The 22956-nt window shown below is 41.9% G+C and overlaps 1 protein-coding gene across 1 annotated transcript in view; it reads right to left on the bottom strand.

The window, feature by feature from the left end:
* The window catches only part of LOC123759743 (G-protein coupled receptor GRL101), a 785517-nt gene that overhangs the window by 755321 nt on the left and 7240 nt on the right, over positions 1-22956 (bottom strand). The window contains exons 3-4 of the mRNA XM_069319377.1: positions 10013-10117; positions 3622-3738 (exon numbers count right to left, since the gene is read on the bottom strand). Of these exons, the coding sequence (XP_069175478.1) occupies positions 3622-3738; positions 10013-10117 (222 nt within the window). The remainder of the gene's footprint in view (positions 1-3621; positions 3739-10012; positions 10118-22956) is intronic.

Below are 22956 nucleotides of genomic sequence, written 5' to 3' on the forward strand. Positions count from 1 at the left end.
ATTCGACGTAAATAGGAGGCAGTAGAGCTCCGATAAGCCAGCGCTAAATCTTCAATATGAAGAATGTTGCTGCTCTCTGATGGGCCAAACGAAACACAGTAGTGACCTCTATCGGCACGCAGGTGAACCAACAAATTTCTTCCTAAGTGGACGTTATTAAATTGCACCTAAGCATCTTCTTAGGGCACACTTAGGAACCTTCGTAGCAAACCCACTTACGAAGAAATACACAGAGCTTCCTGAATCTAGGTCCTAGTTGGATGTCATAGAGGACGACATCTTGTAGCTGCAGCTGATCGAGTGCCCTCGATCGAGTACAAATTATGCAGTAAGCTAATATTACAGTTGTTGCAGTGGTTGCCTGTGTTTGATCGTGTGCCCAGCGATCATGCCAAGAGTATATGTATAAAGTATATATATTTTATTAAGGCAGTGAGCTAAAATAAGAGAGTAGAGATAGAACATCCTTGGGGGGCCGGAGTGATACGTCCGCCCTCGCCGGAGGTCAAGCACTGACTGAGGGATGCCCCGCCCCCAGCCTTGCGACCAGGGAGGCGGCCTGTGACATGTCTTGACATGGTCCCAAAGTGGACCCTGCCCAGGATGGGGGAGTACCGTCGCGGCGACGCAATAGTGTGGAAAGAGATGTCGGATGGGGGAGTTTTATTTACTTTGAATTCATTTAAGGAAAACGTTTATTATGGCATGCTGATGGATTTGCAGGTTGTTTGTGAGGAAGAACCTGCAACGTTTGTGTGGGAGAACTGCAACGTTTGTGTGGGAGAACTACAACGTTTGTGTGGGAGAACTACAATGTTTGTGTGGGAGAACGGCAATGTTTGTGTGGGAGAACGGCAACGTTTGTGTGGGAGAACGGCAACGTTTGTGTGGGAGAACGGCAACGTTTGTGTGGGAGAACTACAATGTTTGTGTGGGAGAACTGCAACGTTCGTGTGGGAGAACTACAATGTTTGTGTGGGAGAACAGCAACGTTTGTATGGGGGTGCTACAACGTTTGTGTGGTGAAAGTTAGTAAGAGAACTTGGTGCCAGAGGAGTACAAGCTATACTGCAGCGGGAAGTAGGACTTCCAGTGTGAAGTGGAACTTCGTGGGCCTATTGAATCTTCGAGCTGTGTAGGGAGCTACACGTCGTTTGTATGAAGCGTTTGGAGAGAGCTTTACTCACATTTAAGGAGGACTTCATTGTAGCTGATTGTAAGTGCTGCAGGAGTGCCTTACATATTTTGAGGATCCAGACGATGATTGTAATAGGGGATCTCAAGTACTGTTAAAGAGGATCATAAGGACTTTAATATCTAAGGGTGTGCTTGATTGCGTTTTGGGCGTGAAAGGCGCAGTGTAAGGTGAGAGATTAATGCTTTTTGTAGAGTAGGAAGTATATGAATCTTATACGTGTTATGTATTGCAGCCTAAAGCGGTGAAGGAAGCAGAAGGCTGCGGACTGAGGTACATGCAGCAGCTTGGTACAGTTATAGGTTGGAGACATAAGGTGACATCAGTGTTATCAGTTGGTAGTAGCCTAAGAGGTGATTGTAATGTTTTATAAACATTTCACGTATGTGTATGTTTTTGTATTAAGTATTAATGTGTGTTAGCTGGGTTTTGCTCCTGTCCTGGTGAGGCTTCCTGGCTAGAGAGAGAGACACGGCTATAACTTGGGTGATAATGGACTCTAACCAACTAAGAGGGATTGAGAGATCATCCCAAAATATGGAGAGTGCGGGGAGACACGGTGGCTCAAGAGCGGGTGTGTACACATGGCAACTAGTCAGTGCGAGCGGTACCCCTGAACAGTGGTGACGCTGAACACCCTCTCACAGACCCAGATGCCTACCAGGGTGATCTAAATAATTGCAAGCACTCCAGTGATCATTTCTGGTCGACCGACGGTAGCAGGAGTGTGACTGCCGAGGCCTGACGCGAGGTAGCAGCCTGACGCGAGGTAGCAGCCTGACGCGAGGTAGCAGCCTGACGCAAGGTAGCAGCCTGACGCGAGGTAGCAGCCTGACGCGAGGTAGTAGCCTGACGCGAGGTAGCAGCCTGACGCGAGGTAGCAGCCTGACGCGAGGTAGCAGCCTGACGCGAGGTAGTAGCCTGACGCGAGGTAGCAGCCTGACGCGAGGTAGCAGCCTGACGCGAGGTAGCAGCCTGACGCGAGGTAGTAGCCTGACGCGAGGTAGCAGCCTGACGCGAGGTAGCAGCCTGACGCGAGGTAGCAGCCTGACGCGAGGTAGCAGCCTGACGCGAGGTAGCAGCCTGACGCGAGGTAGCAGCCTGACGCGAGGTAGTAGCCTGACGCGAGGTAGCAGCCTGACGCGAGGTAGCAGCCTGACGCGAGGTAGCAGCCTGACGCGAGGTAGCAGCCTGACGCGAGGTAGCAGCCTGACGCGAGGTAGTAGCCTGACGCGAGGTAGCAGCCTGACGCGAGGTAGCAGCCTGACGCGAGGTAGCAGCCTGACGCGAGGTAGCAGCCTGACGCGAGGTAGCAGCCTGACGCGAGGTAACAGCCAGCCACAAGATAGGAATTTGATGCAAGGTAACAGCTTGACGCAACGTAACAGCTTGACGGAACGTAGCAACTTGACGCAAGGTAGGAGTTTGACGCAAGGTACCAGGAGAGAACAACATACCAGACGGACACAAGGTACCAGGATATTTAGTATGAGCAACGTTCCAAACATTTAAGATAAGAGACATATACACGAGATAAGGAAGAGACCATTTGGAAGAGGGAGAGAGGAAGAGGAGTGGAGAGGAGATACGACAGGGAAGAGAGAGAGAGAGAGGCAATGAGAGAGGGATAACAGGTAAAAAAAGCGAGGGAGTTCACAAGAATATGTGGGAAAGGTAATGGAATATAGCAAGAAAGGATTAAATAGAGATGGAACGTGAATTGGAATTAAAATTGAATCGTGAAATGGATCGGACTGGTGAAGGGTATAGATAACAGGAAAGTGAGTGGAGACTGGACAAGAATGTGGAATACTGGCGACGGAGGGAGAGAGAGCGAGGGAGAGTGAAAGAAAGATTGGGGCAAGACAGTGCAGAGAAAATGAGAGTTAGTTTGAATGGTGAAAGACGTTAAATAGCCCCAACCATTTGGACTGGGCGTTCAAGCAGGGTCGGCGTTCATTCTCCGACCGTCCAAGTGGTTGGGCACCATTCCTTCAATCCCCATCCCATCCCAAGTCCTTATCCTGATCCCTTCCAAGTGCTATATAGCCGTAATGGCTTGGCACTTTCCCCCCTCCTCCTGATAGTTCCTTTCCCTTCCTCCTCGGGAGTCCTTTCGGACTGGTTGTATTCCTGGGCAGGGTGGTTACCCGGACTCCGAACTGCTCACCCAGCAGAAATTGGGCACCTGGTTGTTAACAGACTTCCGTAGTCGTGCCCCAGAAGGAAATTAGTAGGATAAGGCTTACCATGAGCTGTGGGAAGGGAAAGCTTTCAGACTACTAACAGGAGTCAGTAGCAGTCTACTCCTGTGAACACCTGTGTAACCAACACCCATGTAACCAACATCTGTGTAAAGAACCACAAGTGTAAACAAACACTCACGTAAACCAAACACACCCGTAAAGAAAATCAACAGTACTTACGACACTGTTGCTCGTCGGAGTTGTCGTGACAGTCGTCGACGAAGTTACAGACAGCGTAGGAGGGGACACACAGGCCGTTGGTGCATTTGTAGTGGGAGGCTGGACACACCCACGTCTCTGTCGGGACACATAGCTCACATTAGCCCCACACTGTGTCGTGGCAGAGACGCACCCACGTCTCTGTCGGGACACATAGCTCACATTAGCCCCACACTGTGTCGTGACAGAGACGCACCCACGTCTCTGTCTAGACACATAGCGCACATTAGCCCCACACTGTGTCGTGGCAGAGACGCACCCACGTCTCTGTCTAGACACATAGCGCACATTAGCTCCACACTGTGTCGTGGCAGAGACACACCCACGTCTCTGTCTAGACACATAGCGCACATTAGCCTCACACTGTGTCGTGGCAGAGACGCACCCACGTCTCTGTCGGGACACATAGCGCACATTAGCCCCACACTGTGTCGTGGCAGAGACACACCCACGTCTCTGTCGGGACACATAGCGCACATTAGCCCCACACTGTGTCGTGGCAGAGATGCACCCACGTCTCTGTCGGGACACATAGCGCACATTAGCCCCACACTGTGTCGTGACAGAGACACACCCACGTCTCTGTCGGGACACATAGCGCACATTTGCCCCACACTGTGTCGTGGCAGAGACACACCCACGTCTCTGACGGGACACATAGCGCACATTAGCCCCACACTGTGTCGTGACAGAGACGCACCCACGTCTCTGACGGGACACATAGCGCACATTAGCTCCTCACTGTGTCGTGGCAGAGACGCACCCACGTCACCACCCACCAATACTAACCTGAGTCTGTGTTGTGGGGAACCGACTGTGAGATTTATATTTATTTCATTTATATTAATTTATATATTGTTCATATTTACGTTAATTTATATATTTCGATAGCAATTTGTATGATGTTTAGCGGACTGGGTTTATATTAAATTTATATATATGCAGTCAATCAAACTACAGTATTAAACTTCATATATAAATAAATAAATTAGGAGGTCTTATCTTATTGTATGGCAGCCTTAGTCCACCAGGTATATACAAGGATGATGACACGAAATATTCCTCTCGGTTAAGGTTAGTATCCACACCCATGTACTGGTGTACCAAGTAACTGTACTACTTCCTCTTCTATTTCCTGTCAAAGGGTACTAGCTGTTAAGCCGGAATCCTATATATATGACAACTATATCAGAGGAAACATTTGTATATTATATTGTTTATAAGATAAGGACCAAGGAATAATTATCTGCATTGAGTCGTTGCCTCATGTCCTAACCGGAATTCTCCTATCTACCTAACAATACTGGCCAGGAATGATTTAGATAAGATTTCGGAAAGACACTTCCCTTGTTTAGATGATGACTGTTTGTTGATGATGGAAGAAGCACTTATTTACTCTCCATAACACTTCGTCTAAGGGAGAATTACAGAAGCTGAACTCGCTCCAGTGACTCTGATCTTAACAATGGCTGACCTCTCTCCCACTGATGCCAGGCTCCTTTGTCCAGATGTCAGTAATTGGTAGAAAGGTCACATTTACTCTATTTTGGTACTGATAATTAAGTTAATTCAAATGAGATGTTTTTATGATGTTAACAGTCCAAAGACTGCTGTATTAAGAATAATTCCCAACAGAATAGCTGGCAAATTTAATAGCGATGTGGCAATGATAACCCGTTTTCTATTGACGAAAAATTTCACTACAGGCAATATTTTCTATGGGTTAACTTGTGTATACAACACAGCAGCAATATTATATGCTTATTGTATTTAATATTATTAAATGGTGTCGGGTTTTCCGACATGTATATGAAGGTTAGATTAGCATTTTTAAAAGCACTACAATCACCTTCTTTGGTTGATTGTTTCATAAAACACTGAAGTATATGTTTAACAGATCTCTAACCTTGTCCATGGAGGACAGAAGAAAATGTACATATGTTGGTTATCATTATCAATGTGTAGCCAAGTCTGTTGTAGAGAAAAAACAATAATATACAAAATACTGACGTCCAGGTATCTGTGATACACCCTAAGTAATAGACCTGTTGTGAACGCGGGGTGGTGAACGAGGGGTTGTGAACGAGGGGTTGTGAACGAGGGGTTGTGAACGAGGGGTGGTGAACGAGGGGTTGTGAACGAGGGGTTGTGAACGAGGGGTGGTGAACGAGGGGTTGTGAACGCGGGGTTGTGAACGCGGGGTGGTGAACGAGGGGTTGTGAACGAGGGGTTGTGAACGAGGGGTGGTGAACGAGGGGTTGTGAACGCGGGGTTGTGAACGCGGGGTGGTGAACGAGGGGTTGTGAACGTGGGGTGGTGAACGAGGGGTTGTGAACGAGGGGTGGTGAACGAGGGGTTGTGAACGCGGGGTGGTGAACGCGGGGTGGTGAACGCGGGGTGGTGAACGAGGGGTTGTGAACGAGGGGTTGTGAACGAGGGGTGGTGAACGAGGGGTTGTGAACGCGGGGTGGTGAACGCGGGGTGGTGAACGCGGGGTGGTGAACGAGGGGTTGTGAACGAGGGGTTGTGAACGCGGGGTGGTGAACGCGGGGTGGTGAACGCGGGGTTGTGAACGAGGGGTGGTGAACGAGGGGTTGTGAACGCGGGGTGGTGAACGAGTGGTTGTGAACGCGGGGTGGTGAACGAGGGGTTGTGAACGCGGGGTGGTGAACGAGGGGTTGTGAACGAGGGGTGGTGAACGAGGGGTTGTGAACGCGGGGTGGTGAACGCGGGGTGGTGAACGCGGGGTGGTGAACGAGGGGTTGTGAACGAGGGGTGGTGAACGAGGGGTGGTGAACGAGGGGTTGTGAACGCGGGGTGGTGAACGAGGGGTTGTGAACGCGGGGTTGTGAACGCGGGGTGGTGAACGCGGGGTGGTGAACGCGGGGTTGTGAACGCGGGGTGGTGAACGCGGGGTGGTGAACGAGGGGTTGTGAACGAGGGGTTGTGAACGCGGGGTGGTGAACGAGGGGTTGTGAACGCGGGGTTGTGAACGCGGGGTGGTGAACGAGGGGTTGTGAACGCGGGGTGGTGAACGAGGGGTGGTGAACGCGGGGTTGTGAACGCGGGGTGGTGAACGAGGGGTTGTGAACGCGGGGTGGTGAACGAGGGGTTGTGAACGCGGGGTGGTGAACGAGGGGTTGTGAACGCGGGGTTGTGAACGCGGGGTGGTGAACGAGGGGTTGTGAACGCGGGGTTGTGAACGAGGGGTTGTGAACGAGGGGTTGTGAACGCGGGGTGGTGAACGAGGGGTTGTGAACGCGGGGTGGTGAACGAGGGGTTGTGAACGAGGGGTTGTGAACGAGTGGGTTGGCCGTCTATGATAACACCAGCTACATGTGGCACTAAGTTGCTCTACTTGTTATCATAGAGCTGGAATAACTCTCAGAGCGAGGCTGTTCGCCCGTGCCGCCAATAACGACAGTACTACCATCCATCGTGTGATCAGGCGTACCACCACTGACTCTTCCAGCCAAAACTGTTCGCGTTTTATTTTACTAATTAGCCCAAATATGCTTAACATATTACAACTTAAGTAAAGAGTATATCCATAACTAAATAAGCAACCCCTAGGCCTAATATACTCGACCTTAGGCGCTAATTATAGTACATATAGTATAGGTACTATAACAGGCCTAGATAATTATAGGCTTAGTTGATAGGTTTCTGCGCCCTACGTGGGTCATGGTGAGTTACGTGGGTCATGATGAGTTACGTGGGTCATGATGAGTTATGTGGGTCATGGTGAGTTACTTGGGTCATGATGAGTTACCTGGGTCATGATAAGTTACGTGGGTCATGGTGAGTTACTTGGGTCATGATGAGTTACGTGGGTCATGATAAGTTACGTGGGTCATGGTGAGTTACTTGGGTCATGTTGAGTTACGTGGGTCATGGTGAGTTACGTGGGTCATGATGAGTTACGTGGGTCATGGTGAGTTACGTGGGTCATGGTGAATCACGTGGGTCATGATGAGTTACGTGGGTCATGGTGAGTTACGTGGGTCATGGTGAGTTACGTGGGTTATGATGAGTTACGTGGGTCATGGTGAGTTACGTTGGTCATGGTGAGTTACGTGGGTCTTGGTGAGTTACGTGGGTCATGATGAGTTACGTGGGTCATGATGAGTTACGTGGGTTATGATGAGTTATGCGGGTCATGATGAGTTACGTAGTTCATGATGAGTTACGTAGTTCATGATGAGTTACGTAGTTCATGATGAGTTACGTAGTTCATGATGAGTTACGTAGTTCATGATGAGTTACGTAGTTCATGATGAGTTACGTGGTTCATGATGAGTTACGTGGTTCATGGTGAGTTACGTGGTTCATGGTGAGTTACATGGGTCGTGATGAGTTACGTAGTTCATGATGAGTTACGTAGTTCATGATGAGTTACGTAGTTCATGATGAGTTACGTGGTTCATGGTGAGTTACATGGGTCATGGTGAGTTACGTAGGTCATGATGAGTTACGTAGGTCATGATGGGTTACGTGGTTCATGATGAAATACGTGGTTCATGGTGAGTTACGTAGTTCATGATGAGTTACATGGGTCATGATGAGTTACGTGGGTTATGATGAGTTATGCGGGTCATGATGAGTTACGTAGTTCATGATGAGTTACGTGGTTCATGATGAGATACGTGGTTCATGGTGAGTTACGAGGGTCATGATGAGTTACGTGGGTCATGATGAGTTACGTGGGTCATGGTGAGTTACGTGGGTCATGATGAGTTACGTAGGTCATGATGAGTTACGTGGGTCATGGTGAGTTACGTGGGTCATGATGAGTTACATGGGTCATGATGAGTTACGTGGGTGATGATGAGTTACATGGGTCATGATGAGTTTCATGGGTCATGGTGAGTTACGTGGGTCATGGTGACTCACAGGAGGACGCTCTCTACAACTTTATAATGGTCCTGGGAGATAATGGCCTCAGAAGCGGTCACAACTTGACAAAGGTTATTGTGATGGATCTAAACATCACACCAGATTGTGGTCTTCCACCCACTCATCACAGCTGTCGTGGTCTTCCACCCACTCATCACAGCTGTCGTGACCTTCCACCCACTCATCACAGCTGTCGTAGTCTTCCACCCACTCATCACAGCTGTCGTGGTCTTCCACCCACTCATCACAGCTGTCGTAGTCTTCCACCCACTCATCACAGCTGTCGTGGTCTTCCACCCACTCATCACAGCTGTCGTAGTCTTCCACCCACTCATCACAGCTGTCGTGGTCTTCCACCCACTCATCACAGCTGTCGTGGTCTTCCACCCACTCATCACAGCTGTCGTAGTCTTCCACCCACTCATCACAGCTGTCGTGGTCTTCCACCCACTCATCACAGCTGTCGTGACCTTCCACCCACTCATCACAGCTGTCGTGGTCTTCCACCCACTCATCACAGCTGTCGTGACCTTCCACCCACTCATCACAGCTGTCGTGGTCTTCCACCCACTCATCACAGCTGTCGTAGTCTTCCACCCACTCATCACAGCTGTCGTGGTCTTCCACCCACTCATCACAGCTGTCGTAGTCTTCCACCCACTCATCACAGCTGTCGTGGTCTTCTACCCACTCATCACAGCTGTCGTGACCTTCCACCCACTCATCACAGCTGTCGTTGACTTCCATCTACCTTTGAAAGAAGTCGGGACTTGCCACCTATTCACCTCATATGAGGTGATCTCCCATGTACTCACGCAAGCTGTCGAGATCTACCATCACTGCTGTGCTGACAACCTGTACTAACCCCAGATGTGGTGACAACCTTTACTAACCCCAGATGTGGTGACAACCTTTACTAACCCCAGATGTGGTGACAACCTTTACTAACCCCAGATGTGGTGACAACCTTTACTAACCCCAGATGTGGTGACAACCTTTACTAACCCCAGATGTGGTGACAACCTTTACTAACCCCAGATGTGGTGATAACCTTTACTAACCCCAGATGTGGTGACAGCCTGTACTAACCCCAGATGTGGTGATAACCTTTACTAACCCCAGATGTGGTGACAACCTTTACTAACCCCAGATGTGGTGATAACCTTTACTAACCCCAGATGTGGTGACAGCCTGTACTAACCCCAGATGTGGTGACAACCTTTACTAACCCCAGATGTGGTGACAGCCTGTACTAACCACAGATGTGGTGACAGCCTGTACTAACCACAGATGTGGTGACAACCTTTACTAACCCCAGATGTGGTGACAACCTTTACTAACCACAGATGTGGTGACCGGTATATACTCACCACAGATGTGGTGACAACCTTTACTAACCCCAGATGTGGTGACCGCCATATACTCACCACAGATGTGGTGACCGCCATATACTCACCACAGTGCTGCTCGTCCTCGCCTCCATCACAGTTGCTCTCGGTGTCACACCTCTTGAGGGCGTCGATGCAGGTGTTCCGACACTGGTACTCATCCGGGAGGCAACCTGTGGGGTGTAGTGATGGTGATGAGTATGGTGCTGGGGTGTAGTGATGGTGATGAGTATGGTGCTGGTGTGTAGTGATGGTGGTGAGTATGGTGCTGGTGTGTAGTGATGGTGATGAGTATGGTGCTGGGGTGTAGTGATGGTGATGAGTATGGTGCTGGGGTGTAGTGATGGTGATGAGTATGGTGCTGGTGTGTAGTGATGGTGATGAGTATGGTGCTGGGGTGTAGTGATGGTGATGAGTATGGTGCTGGGGTGTAGTGATGGTGATGAGTATGGTGCTGGGGTGTAGTAATGGTGATGAGTATGGTGCTGGGGTGTAGTGATGGTGATGAGTATGGTGCTGGGGTGTAGTGATGGTGATGAGTATGGTGCTGGGGTGTAGTGATGGTGATGAGTATGGTGCTGGGGTGTGATGATAGTGAAGAGGATGGTGCTGGGAGTAGTGGAAGCTATGACTTAGACCGGCAGTTTTGCCTTTCCCGTCAGCCGGTCTATGTGATGGGTGTTTTTGGTTACATCGGCGAGGCCCGGTCCCTCGTATAGGCGTCGCTTCACTTCCGTCATAGCCATTGTTCTTTACCTCGGTGAAGCTTTGCTCTCATCATATTCATTTTTAGTTACCTTGCTGATGCTTCGCTTCTGTTATAGTCATTTTTAGTTTCCTTAGTGACGTTTCACTTCCATTATAGTCATTTTTAGTTTCCTAAGTGACGTTTCACTTCCATTATAGTCATTTTTAGTTTCCTTAGTGACGTTTCACTTCCATTATAGTCATCTTTAGTTTCCTTAGTGACGTTTCACTTCCATTATAGTCATTTTTAGTTTCCTTAGTGACGTTTCACTTCCATTATAGTCATTTTTAGTTTCCTTAGTGACGTTTCACTTCCATTATAGTCATTTTTAGTTTCCTTAGTGACGTTTCACTTCCATTATAGTCATTTTTAGTTTCCTTAGTGACGTTTCACTTCCATTATAGACATTTTTAGTTTCCTTAGTGACGTTTCACTTCCATTATAGTCATTTTTAGTTTCCTTAGTGACGTTTCACTTCCATTATAGTCATTTTTAGTTTCCTTAGTGACGTTTCACTTCCATTATAGTCATTTTTAGTTTCCTTAGTGACGTTTCACTTCCATTATAGTCATTTTTAGTTTCCTTAGTGACGTTTCACTTCCATTATAGTCATTTTTAGTTTCCTTAGTGACGTTTCACTTCCATTATAGTCATTTTTAGTTTCCTTAGTGACGTTTCACTTCCATTATAGTCATTTTTAGTTTCCTTAGTGACGTTTCACTTCCATTATAGTCATTTTTAGTTTCCTTAGTGACGTTTCACTTCCATTATAGTCATTTTTAGTTTCCTTAGTGACGTTTCACTTCCATTATAGTCATTTTTTGTTATCTTGATGAAGCTGCCGTCATAGTCGTTCATCTCCAGTCTATATGTTCGTTTTCCATGTTTGCATATTTAATTAATAAGAGATTAAACGACCACCTCCCATCATGCCTAAATATGCTCATCTCCGGATCCCACACAGGTACAGCCGGCCATAATAAGTAATGACGCTATCCGCCAGCCATCCTTCATCTTCCCTCAATATGTCTGTTTTCTGTGATCGCATATTGAACCCCATTTTCATATTTATACCCATTTTCGATATTCACCTAAGGAGAATAATGGGCTGCCTTCCATCATCCCTAATGTACAATGATGTCATCTGCCAGCCATCCTTCATATTCCCCCAATAAATCCGTTTTATGTGATGGCATATTTAATCCCATTTTTCAAGTATATAATGTTAAATCCCATTTTCAATTATTATTTCTGGTTAAAATATCGGATATTGAACATAAAAATGTAATTGCAGAAGGCCTTTTTTTGGGTGACCTTACAGGGCCATCTTGATATTTTCCACCCACGTTGGGGCAATCACTGCCCTGATTAAAACTCCTTTTTCATATCCATTGTATCCACCTCTGCCCTTCAATGGTGTCACCTATATAAACTGCAGAAGATTCTATCAATACCCTATTAATACCCAGTTAATACCCATTCATTCTCTTTCTTCAATAACTATTGAATGGCTTATTTGTTCAAATACTTGTAGTAGACACTATTTTATTTTATAAGAAAAAAGATTGCTCATATCCACAAATTGCCTAATTCCTTGTACGTCTCATTAACACCCGAAAGCATACACCCCACACCACACTGTAACATCAGTTCAGCTGAACCCCATTTTATATATATATATATATATATATATATATATATATATATATATATATATATATATATATATATATATATATATATATATTATTAAATATGACCGAAAAAGTAAGATTAATACTTCTAACACGAATTTTCTCAATATTTCCTATGTTTCTTTTCACTGTTGATGGTAATTGAAAAACCAATTCTCCAAAATTCATTTTTATATCTAGTCTGACGCGACACTTGAACGCGTTTCATAATAACTTATTACATTTTCAAAGACTTTTAGTTTACATACACACACACAACTATAACCTGCAAACACTAAACAGAGTTCTACTATGCTATCATTTAAACAGCTTTAACTGTCAGGATAACACTCTGTCCGCTATCATCCTGATTGTTTCATCCACAGGTACGTTGGTAAGCAGTGATTCTACGTCCAACGAGGCTCTTATCCCTGCCGCCTGTGTTCCCCCGCAGTAAGTCAACAAATTCCTTTGGAGACTTCAGGCTGAAGGTGCAAGGGACATAAGGGGCCAGCAAGCCGTTGAGTCGCTTTGCCAGTCTGTGCGTGGGTGTGGGTATCTGGCTAATGATTGGCCGAAGTGGGTTTCCAGGCTTGTGTGTCTTGACATTTCCATACGCATATCCAGGTTTGTATTCCCCAATAATCTTTGGCAGGTGGAGTCCGGATTTCTTGGCGTTCAGTTTCGATCAATCTGTTAACCTTTGCTTTTAATTCGGCTGTAGTGTCCTTCGTTATCCTTTGGAATTTAGTTTGGTCAGACAATATGAGGTTCGTTTTCGCCAGATATTCGTCTTTTTTAAGAATGACGTATATTGGCGACTTGTCACCTATCCTGACAACTATCTCCTTGTTCTCACGAAGGCTCATAGCTGCCGCTTTGAGCTCAGGGGACAGTATGATGCTTCTGTAGTTGCCTCGAATCTTTCCTCCTTCTGCAATAAGTTCTGCTTGTAAGGTGTCTTTGGTGGTGACCTTCTTTTGTGCCTCGAGGTCGAATATGTCGTCCAACAGGATCTCCAACTCCACTTTCCGGGCCATCTCACTTGGTCTGGACATAACGTGACAGTTTATACCCAGATTTAGGAGAGTGACTTGGTCCTCAGTGAGGTTGATTGCAGGTTGAATATATATATATATATATATATATATATATATATATATATATATATATATATATATATATATATATATATATATATATATATATATATATATATATATATATAACTGAAAACTCACACCCCAGAAGTGACTCGAACCCATACTCCCACAACTGGTATGTACAGGGACGCCTTAATCCGCTTGACCATCACGACCGGACATAAGGAAGTGATAGCCGAGGCTATATGAACCACTTCCCCGCCGGCACTCGGATGGTAATCTTGGGCATAGCATTTTATCAAATCACCTCATTCTTTGGGGCACACGTGAGGAACACAAATGCAAACAAGCCTGAATGGTCCCCAGGACTATATACAACTGAAAACTCACACCCCAGAAGTGACTCGAACCCATACTCCCACAACTGGTATGTACAGGGACGCCTTAATCCGCTTGACCATCACGACCGGACATAAGGAAGTGATAGCCGAGGCTATATGAACCACTTCCCCGCCGGCACTCGGATGGTAATCTTGGGCATAGCATTTTATCAAATCACCTCATTCTTTGGGGCACACGTGAGGAACACAAATGCAAACAAGCCTGAATGGTCCCCAGGACTATATACAACTGAAAACTCACACCCCAGAAGTGACTCGAACCCATACTCCCACAACTGGTATGTACAGGGACGACTTAATCCGCTTGACCATCACGACCGGACATAAGGAAGTGATAGCCGAGGCTATATGAACCACTTCCCCGCCGGCACTCGGATGGTAATCTTGGGCATAGCATTTTATCAAATCACCTCATTCTTTGGGGCACACGTGAGGAACACAAATGCAAACAAGCCTGAATGGTCCCCAGGACTATATACAACTGAAAACTCACACCCCAGAAGTGACTCGAACCCATACTCCCACAACTGGTGGGAGTATGTACATACCAGTTGTGGGAGTATGGGTTCGAGTCACTTCTGGGGTGTGAGTTTTCAGTTGTATATAGTCCTGGGGACCATTCAGGCTTGTTTGCATTTGTGTTCCTCACGTGTGCCCCAAAGAATGAGGTGATTTGATAAAATGCTATGCCCAAGATTACCATCCGAGTGCCGGCGGGGAAGTGGTTCATATAGCCTCGGCTATCACTTCCTTATGTCCGGTCGTGATGGTCAAGCGGATTAAGGCGTCCCTGTACATACCAGTTGTGGGAGTATGGGTTCGAGTCACTTCTGGGGTGTGAGTTTTCAGTTGTATATAGTCCTGGGGACCATTCAGGCTTGTTTGCATTTGTGTTCCTCACGTGTGCCCCAAAGAATGAGGTGATTTGATAAAATGCTATGCCCAAGATTACCATCCGAGTGCCGGCGGGGAAGTGGTTCATATAGCCTCGGCTATCACTTCCTTATGTCCGGTCGTGATGGTCAAGCGGATTAAGGCGTCCCTGTACATACCAGTTGTGGGAGTATGGGTTCGAGTCACTTCTGGGGTGTGAGTTTTCAGTCATATATATATATATATATATATATATATATATATATATATATATATATATATATATATATATATATATATATATATATATAATATATATATATATATTATATATATATATATATAATATATATATATATATATTAGTTTATTTTGGAAGCAGTTTCCTGTATATATACATTATTAAATATGACCAAAAAAGTAAGATTAATAATTCTAACACGAATTTTCTCTTTGTTTCTTATATTTCTTTTCACTGTTGATGGTAACTGAAAAATCAATTCTCCAAAATTCATTTTTGTTTCTAGTCTGACGCGACACTTGAACACGTTTTCTAAAACTTATTACATTTTCAAAGACTTGTCTAGAAGTGGGTAGAATTCTACCCACTTCAAGACTCCGCACCAATATAGAAGCATCAAGAAATATGGGCCAATAGGAACTTTGCAGTTACTTCCATTCTTCCTTTTAACTTACAATATATTATACCCATTGTTTCGTGTTCTGTCTTGTGTTGAAAGTTTGTTTTCACCTCATTCAAAACTGTTGTAACATATCACCTCACCCAAATGCAGGTATAAAATCGAAGCTGATTGAACTCTGTTCAGTTATAGTTGTGTGTGTGTAAACTAAAGTGTTTGAAAATGTAATAAGTTTTACGAAACGTGTTCAAGTGTCGCGTCAGACTAGAAATAAAAATGAATTTTGGAGAATTGATTTTTCAGTTACCATCAACAATGAAAAGAAAGATAGGAAACATAGAGAAAATTCGTGTTAGAATTATTAATCTTACTTTTTCGGTCATATTTAATAATATATATATATATATATATATATATATATATATATATATATATATATATATATATATATATATATATATATATATATATATATATATATATATATATATATATATATATATGTGTGTGTGTGTATATCACGAAAATAAACACGTGATTAAGAATGTGACAATGTCAGACCAGGGAGGAAAATGAAACAGGAATTTCCTTAAGTACTTTCGTATATTAAATACATCTTCAGAAGGAATCAATATATATTCCTTCTGAAGATGTATTTAATATACGAAAGTACTTAAGGAAATTCCTGTTTCATTTTCCACCGTGGTCTGACATTGTCATATATATATATATATATATATATATATATATATATATATATATATATATATATATATATATATATATATATATATATATATATATATATATATATATATATATTTATATATATATATATATAAATGGATATGTTCATTTGTGTATAACCGCTAATCTCGGAAAGTTCTTCACCGATTGCTTTGAAATTTTCATACAACGTTCCAATCGCATCCGAGCAGGTTTTCATATACATACTCTATACATGTCACGTCTGTGACGGTAAATAAAAACATGCTTTTTAGTTTTTCATGTGAGGGAAATCTTCGAAAGCTCTTTACCGATTGCTTTGAAATCTTGACACAACGTTGCATTGGAATAGGCGCGTCTTTTTATATATCTACTATATACATACCTCACCTGTGACAGGAAAAAACATGTTTGTTTTTTTAAAAACAGCGCCATCTGTTGGACATAAGAGCAACACACGCTGTAATCTCCGAAAGTTCTTCACCAATTGCATTGAAATTTTGACAACGTTGCATTCGAATAGACGCCTCTTTTTATATACCTCTATATTGATGCCACTCCTGTGACAGGTAAAAACATGCGTTTTTGAAAAACAGTGCTACCTGTTGCACATAATAGCAACATGCATGCTATGCTAAATGTGTCACGAATTATATTTCAAAGTTTCCGATTGCATTGATATATTCTTTTTTGATAGATTTCGATTTATTTTATTTTTTATTTAAATATTTTGTCTGACATTGTGTTAGAATTGTGCTGTGTTGTTTACCATACCGTTCATTTCGTAAGTATATGTATAGATGCCACACCTGTGACAGGTAAAACTATGCTTTTCTTCAAAAACAACACCATCTGTTGCATGTAAGAGCAACACACATGCTATACTAAATATGTTACAATTCCATTTCAATGTTTCTGATTGCATTGATAAATTGAATTTTCATAGATTTTGATTTATTTTCATTTTCATTTAATTATTTTGTGTGAATTGCATTGGAATTGAGCGGTGTTGTTTACCATACTGTTCATTTCTTGAGTATAGTTTATTTTTTTTATTTTTTTCATATTTTCATTCCATTTTTTAACTGTATATCTTATATTTCAGTGATGGGAACATCAGATCACTTGATGTTCCCAATTTTCTGATGGGAACATCACACCATTTGGGAAGGCATCGGAAGAGGGAGTGGGGAATGGTGGGGATGACGAAATGGTGGAAGTGAGAGATGGTGGGGAAAACGAGTGAACAAAGGAGGGGGTATTGGTGGGGGAAGAACGAGGGAACGGGAGAGTTTGGGATGGTGCGGGTGAGGGGATGGGGGAATGGAGAATGGTGGGGAGGAGAAAGGGACAGGGGAGTGGGGCATGGTGGGTAGGAAGAGGGGGATGGTGGAGTGGGGAAGGGTGGGGAGGACGAGGCGATGGTGGAGTGGGGAATGGTTGGGTGGCCAAGGAGATGGGTGAGGGAGGATTGGTGGGGAGGACAGGGGGGACTGGGAAGGTTGCTGAGCCACAGCAATGCGTGGCCGGGTACTGCTTGTGTGTGTGAGTGTGTGTGTGTGTGTATATTTGTATATTTTGGTAGCAGTCTTTCCTGTAGACATATATTATTAAATATGACCGAAAAAGTAAGATTAATAGTTCTAATACGAATTTTCTCGATATTTCTTGTGGTTCTTTTCACTGTCGATGGTAATTGAAAAATCAGTTCTCCAAAATTCATTTTTATTTCTAGTCTGACGCGACACTTGAACGCGTTTCGTAATAACTTATTACATTTTCCAAGACTTTAGTTTACACACACACAACTATAGCCTGCAAACACTAAAACAGATTTCTTACTATGCTATAATTCAAACGGCTTTTCATTTTATATACCTGCATTTGGGTGAGGTGGTATGTTACAGCAGTTTTGGATGAGGTGAAAACAAATTTTCAACACAAGATAGAACACGAAATATTGGGTAATATTGGATAAAGTTAGAGGGGAAGAATGGAAGTAAATGCAAAGGGCCTATTGGCCCATATATCTTGATGCTTCTATATTGGTGCGGAGTCTTGAAGTGGGTAGAATATAGTTGTGCATTAATTGGCTGTTGATTGCTGGTGTTGACTTCTTAATGTGTAGTGCCTCGCAGATATCAAGCCGCCTGCTATCGCTGTATCTATCGATGATTTCCGTGTTTTTTTTTATGACTTCTCTGGTGATGGTCTGGTTGTGGGAAGAGATTATATGTTCCTTAATGGAGCCCTAAGAGATGTTGTTGTCTTGCCTTTATACTGAGTTCTTTGAGGCTTACAGTCCCCATGTGGGCATTTGAAGGCATAGAAGGTATATAAAACGAAAAGCCGTTTGAATTATAGCATAGTAAGAAATCTGTTTTAGTTTTTGCAGGTTATAGTTGTGTGTGTGTAAACTAAAGTCTTAGAAAATGTAATACGTTATTACGAAACGCGTTCAAGTGTCGCGTCAGACTAAAAATGAAAATGAAATTTGGAGAACTGATTTTTCAATTACCATCGACAGTGAAAAGAACCATAAGAAATATTGAGAAAATTCGTGTTAGAATTATTAATCTTACTTTTTCGGTCATATTCAATAATATATATATATATATATATATATATATATATATATATATATATATATATATATATATATATATATATATATATATATGTATATATATATATATATATATATATATATATATATATATATATGTCGTACCTAGTAGCCAGAACTCACTTCTCAGCCTACTATTCAAGGCCCGATTTGCCTAATAAGCCAAGTTTTCCTGAAGTAATATATTTACTATAATTTTTTTCTTATGAAATGATAAAGCTACCCTTTTCACTATGTATGAGGTCAATTTTTTTTTATTGGAGTTAAAATTAACGTAGATATATGACCGAACCTAACCAACCCTACCTAACCTAACCTAACCTATATATATAGGTAAGGTTAGGTTAGGTAGCCAAAAAAAGCTAGGTTAGGTTAGGTTAGGTAGGTTAGGTAGACGAAAAAACATTAATTCATGAAAACTTGGCTTATTAGGCAAATCGGGCCTTGCATAGTAGGCTGAGAAGTGAGTTCTGGCTACTAGGTACGACATATATATATATATATATATATATATATATATATATATATATATATATATATATATATAAAATATAGTATATATATACATATATAGGGGGGTACCACCACTGGTGCAATATATATATATATATATATATATATATATATATATATATATATATATATATATATATATATATATATATGCAAACAAGCCTGAATGGTCCCCAGGACTATATATATATAGGACTATATATATATATATATATATATATATATATATATATATATATATATATATATATATATATATATAAATATATATATATATATATATATATATGTCGTACCTAATAGCCAGAACTCACTTCTCAGCCTACTATGCAAGGCCCGATTTGCCTATTAAGCCCAGTTTTACTGAATTAATATATTTTCTCTAATTTTTTTCTTATGAAATGATAAAGCTACCCATTTCATTATGTATGAGGTCAAATTTTTTTTATTGGAGTTAAAATTAACGTATATATATGACCGAACCTAACCAGCCCTACCTAACCTAACCTAACCTATCTTTATAGGTTAGGTTAGGTTAGGTAGCCGAAAACGTTAGGTTAGGTTAGGTTTGGTAGGTTAGGTAGTCGAAAAAACATTAATTCATGAAAACTAGGCTTATTAGGCAAATCGGGCATTGCATAGTAGGCTGAGAAGTGAGTTCTGGCTACTAGGTACGACATATATATATATATATATATATATATTTGTCGTACCTAATAGCCAGAACTCACTTCTCAGCCTACTATTCAAGGCCCGATTTGCCTAATAAGCCAAGTTTTCCTGAATTAATATATTTACTATAATTTTTTTCTTATGAAATGATAAAGCAACCCTTTTCTCTATATATGAGGTCAATTTTTTTTTATTGGAGTTAAAATTTACGTAGATATATGACCGAACCTAACCAACCCTACCTAACCTAACCTAACCTATATTTATAGGTAAGGTTAGGTTAGGTAGCTAAAAAAAGCTAGGTTAGGTTAGGTTAGGTAGGTTAGGTAGACGAAAAAACATTAATTCATGAAAACTTGGCTTATTAGGCAAATCGGGCCTTGAATAGTAGGCTGAGAAGTGCGTTCTGGCTATTAGGTACGACATATATATATATATATATATATAATGTCGTACCTAGTAGCCAGAACGCACTTCTCTGCCTACTATGCAAGGCCCGATTTCCCTAATAAGCCAAGTTTTCATGAATTAATAGTTTTTCGACTACCTAACCTACCTAACCTAACATAACCTAACTTTTTCGGCTACCTAACCTAACCTAACCTATAAAGATAGGTTAGGTTAGGTTAGGTAGTGTTGGTTAGGTTCGGTCATATATCTACGTTAATTTTAACTCCAATAAAAAAAATTGACCTCATACATAATAAAATGGGTAGCTTTTTCATTTCATAAGAAAAAAATTAGAGAAAATATATTAATTCAGGAAAACTTGGCTTATTAGGCAAATCGGGCCTTGCATAGTAGGCCGAGAAGTGCGTTCTGGCTACTAGGTACGACATATATATAATATATATACATATATATATATATATATATATATATATATATATATATATATATATATATATATATATATATATAAATATATATATATATATATATATATATATATATATATATATATATATATATATATATATATATATAGTAGTTAGTCCTATATATATATAGTCCTGGGGACCATTCAGGCTTGTTTGCATATATATATATATATATATATATATATATATATATGTCGTACCTAGTAGCCAGAACTCACTTATCAGCCTACTATGCAAGGCCCAATTTGCCTAATAAGCCAAGTTTTCATGAATTAATTGTTTTTCGACTACCTAACCTACCTAACCTAACCAAACCTAACTTTTTTGGCTACCTAACCTAACCTAACCTATAAAGATAGGTTAGGTTAGGTTAGGTAGGGTTGGTTAGGTTTGGTCATATATCTACGTTAATTTTAACTCCAATAAAAAAGAATTGACCTCATACATAATGAAATGGGTATCTTTATCATTTCATAAGAAAAAAATTAGAGAAAATATATTAATTCAGGAAAACTTGGCTTATTAGGCAAATCGGGCCTTGCATAGTAGGCTGACAAGTGCGTTCTGGCTATTAGGTACGACATATATATATATATATATATATATATATATATATATATATATATGCAAACAAGCCTGAATGGTCTCCAGGACTATATATATATAGGACTAACTACTATATATATATATATATATATATATATATATATATATATATATATATATATGTCGTACCTAGTAGCCAGAACTCACTTCTCAGCCTACTATGCATGGCCCGTTTTGCCTAATAAGCCAAGTTTTCATGAATTAATGTTTTTTCGTCTACCTAACCTACCTAACCTAACCCAACCTAGCTTTTTTTGGCTACCTAACCTAACCTTACCTATAAAGATAGGTTAGGTTAGGTTAGGTAGGGTTGGTTAGGTTCGGTCATATATCTACGTTAATTTTAACTCCAATAAAAAAAAATTGACCTCATACATAGTGAAAAGGGAAACTTTATCATTTCATAAGAAAAAAATCATAGAAAATATATTAATTCAGGAAAACTTGGCTTATTAGGCAAATCGGGCCTTGAATAGTAGGCTGAGAAGTGAGTTCTGGCTACTAGGTACGACATATATATATATATATATATATATATATTTATATATATATATATATATGTCGTTCCTAGTAGCCAGAACGCACTTCTCGGCCTATTATGCAAGGCCCGATTTGCCTAATAAGCCAAGTTTTCCTGAATTAATATATTTTCTCTAATTTTTTTCTTATGAAATGATAAAGCTACCCATTTTATTATGTATGAGGTCAATTTTTTTTATTGGAGTTAAAATTAACGTAGATATATGACCGAACCTAACCAACCCTACCTAACCTAACCTAACCTATCTTTATAGGTTAGGTTAGGTTAGGTAGCCGAAAAAGTTACGTTAGGTTAGGTTAGGTAGGTTAGGTAGTCGAAAAAACATTAATTCATGAAAACTTGGCTTATTAGGCAAATCGGACCTAATAATGACGTCACTGGCGGTTCCCACTAAGGGATTAGATTAACTAGTCTAATCAAGGTGTGAACTCTCATAGCAGCGTAACTTTAGCAGTCGGTGACGTCGAAGGCTATATGATACCGTCAAGCTCAGAGTGGCAACAAGTGGGCCGTCAAGCTCAGAGTGGCAACAAGTGGGCCGTCAAGCTCAGAGTGGCAACAAGTGGGCCGTCAAGCTCAGAGTGGCAACAAGTGGGCCGTCAAGCTCAGAGTGGCAACAAATGGGCCGTCAAGCTCAGAGTGGCAACAAGTGGGCCGTCAAGCTCAGAGTGGCAACATGTGGGCCGTCAAGCTCAGAGTGGCAACAAGTGGGCCGTCAAGCTCAGAATGGCAACAAATGGGCCGTCAAGCTCAGAGTGGCAACAAATGGGCCGTCAAGCTCAGAGTGGCAACAAGTGGGCCGTCAAGCTCAGAGTGGCACCCTGGAAACACAAACCGAAACTGTCTCTATTTTCCGCTTGTTACAACTTGTAATAAAGCTGTTACATCTTGGCTTAACGTGTTTATGACATATTAGAACGTTGTTACAACTTGCTATATTGGTTGTTATAACTGGTTAGGAAGTGTTAAAACTTGTTCGAACGTTGTACCAACGTCGTAGTTTCGGTG

This window comes from Procambarus clarkii, chromosome 8 (assembly GCF_040958095.1).
Source record: "Procambarus clarkii isolate CNS0578487 chromosome 8, FALCON_Pclarkii_2.0, whole genome shotgun sequence".
Classification (NCBI taxonomy): Eukaryota; Metazoa; Arthropoda; class Malacostraca; order Decapoda; family Cambaridae; genus Procambarus; species Procambarus clarkii.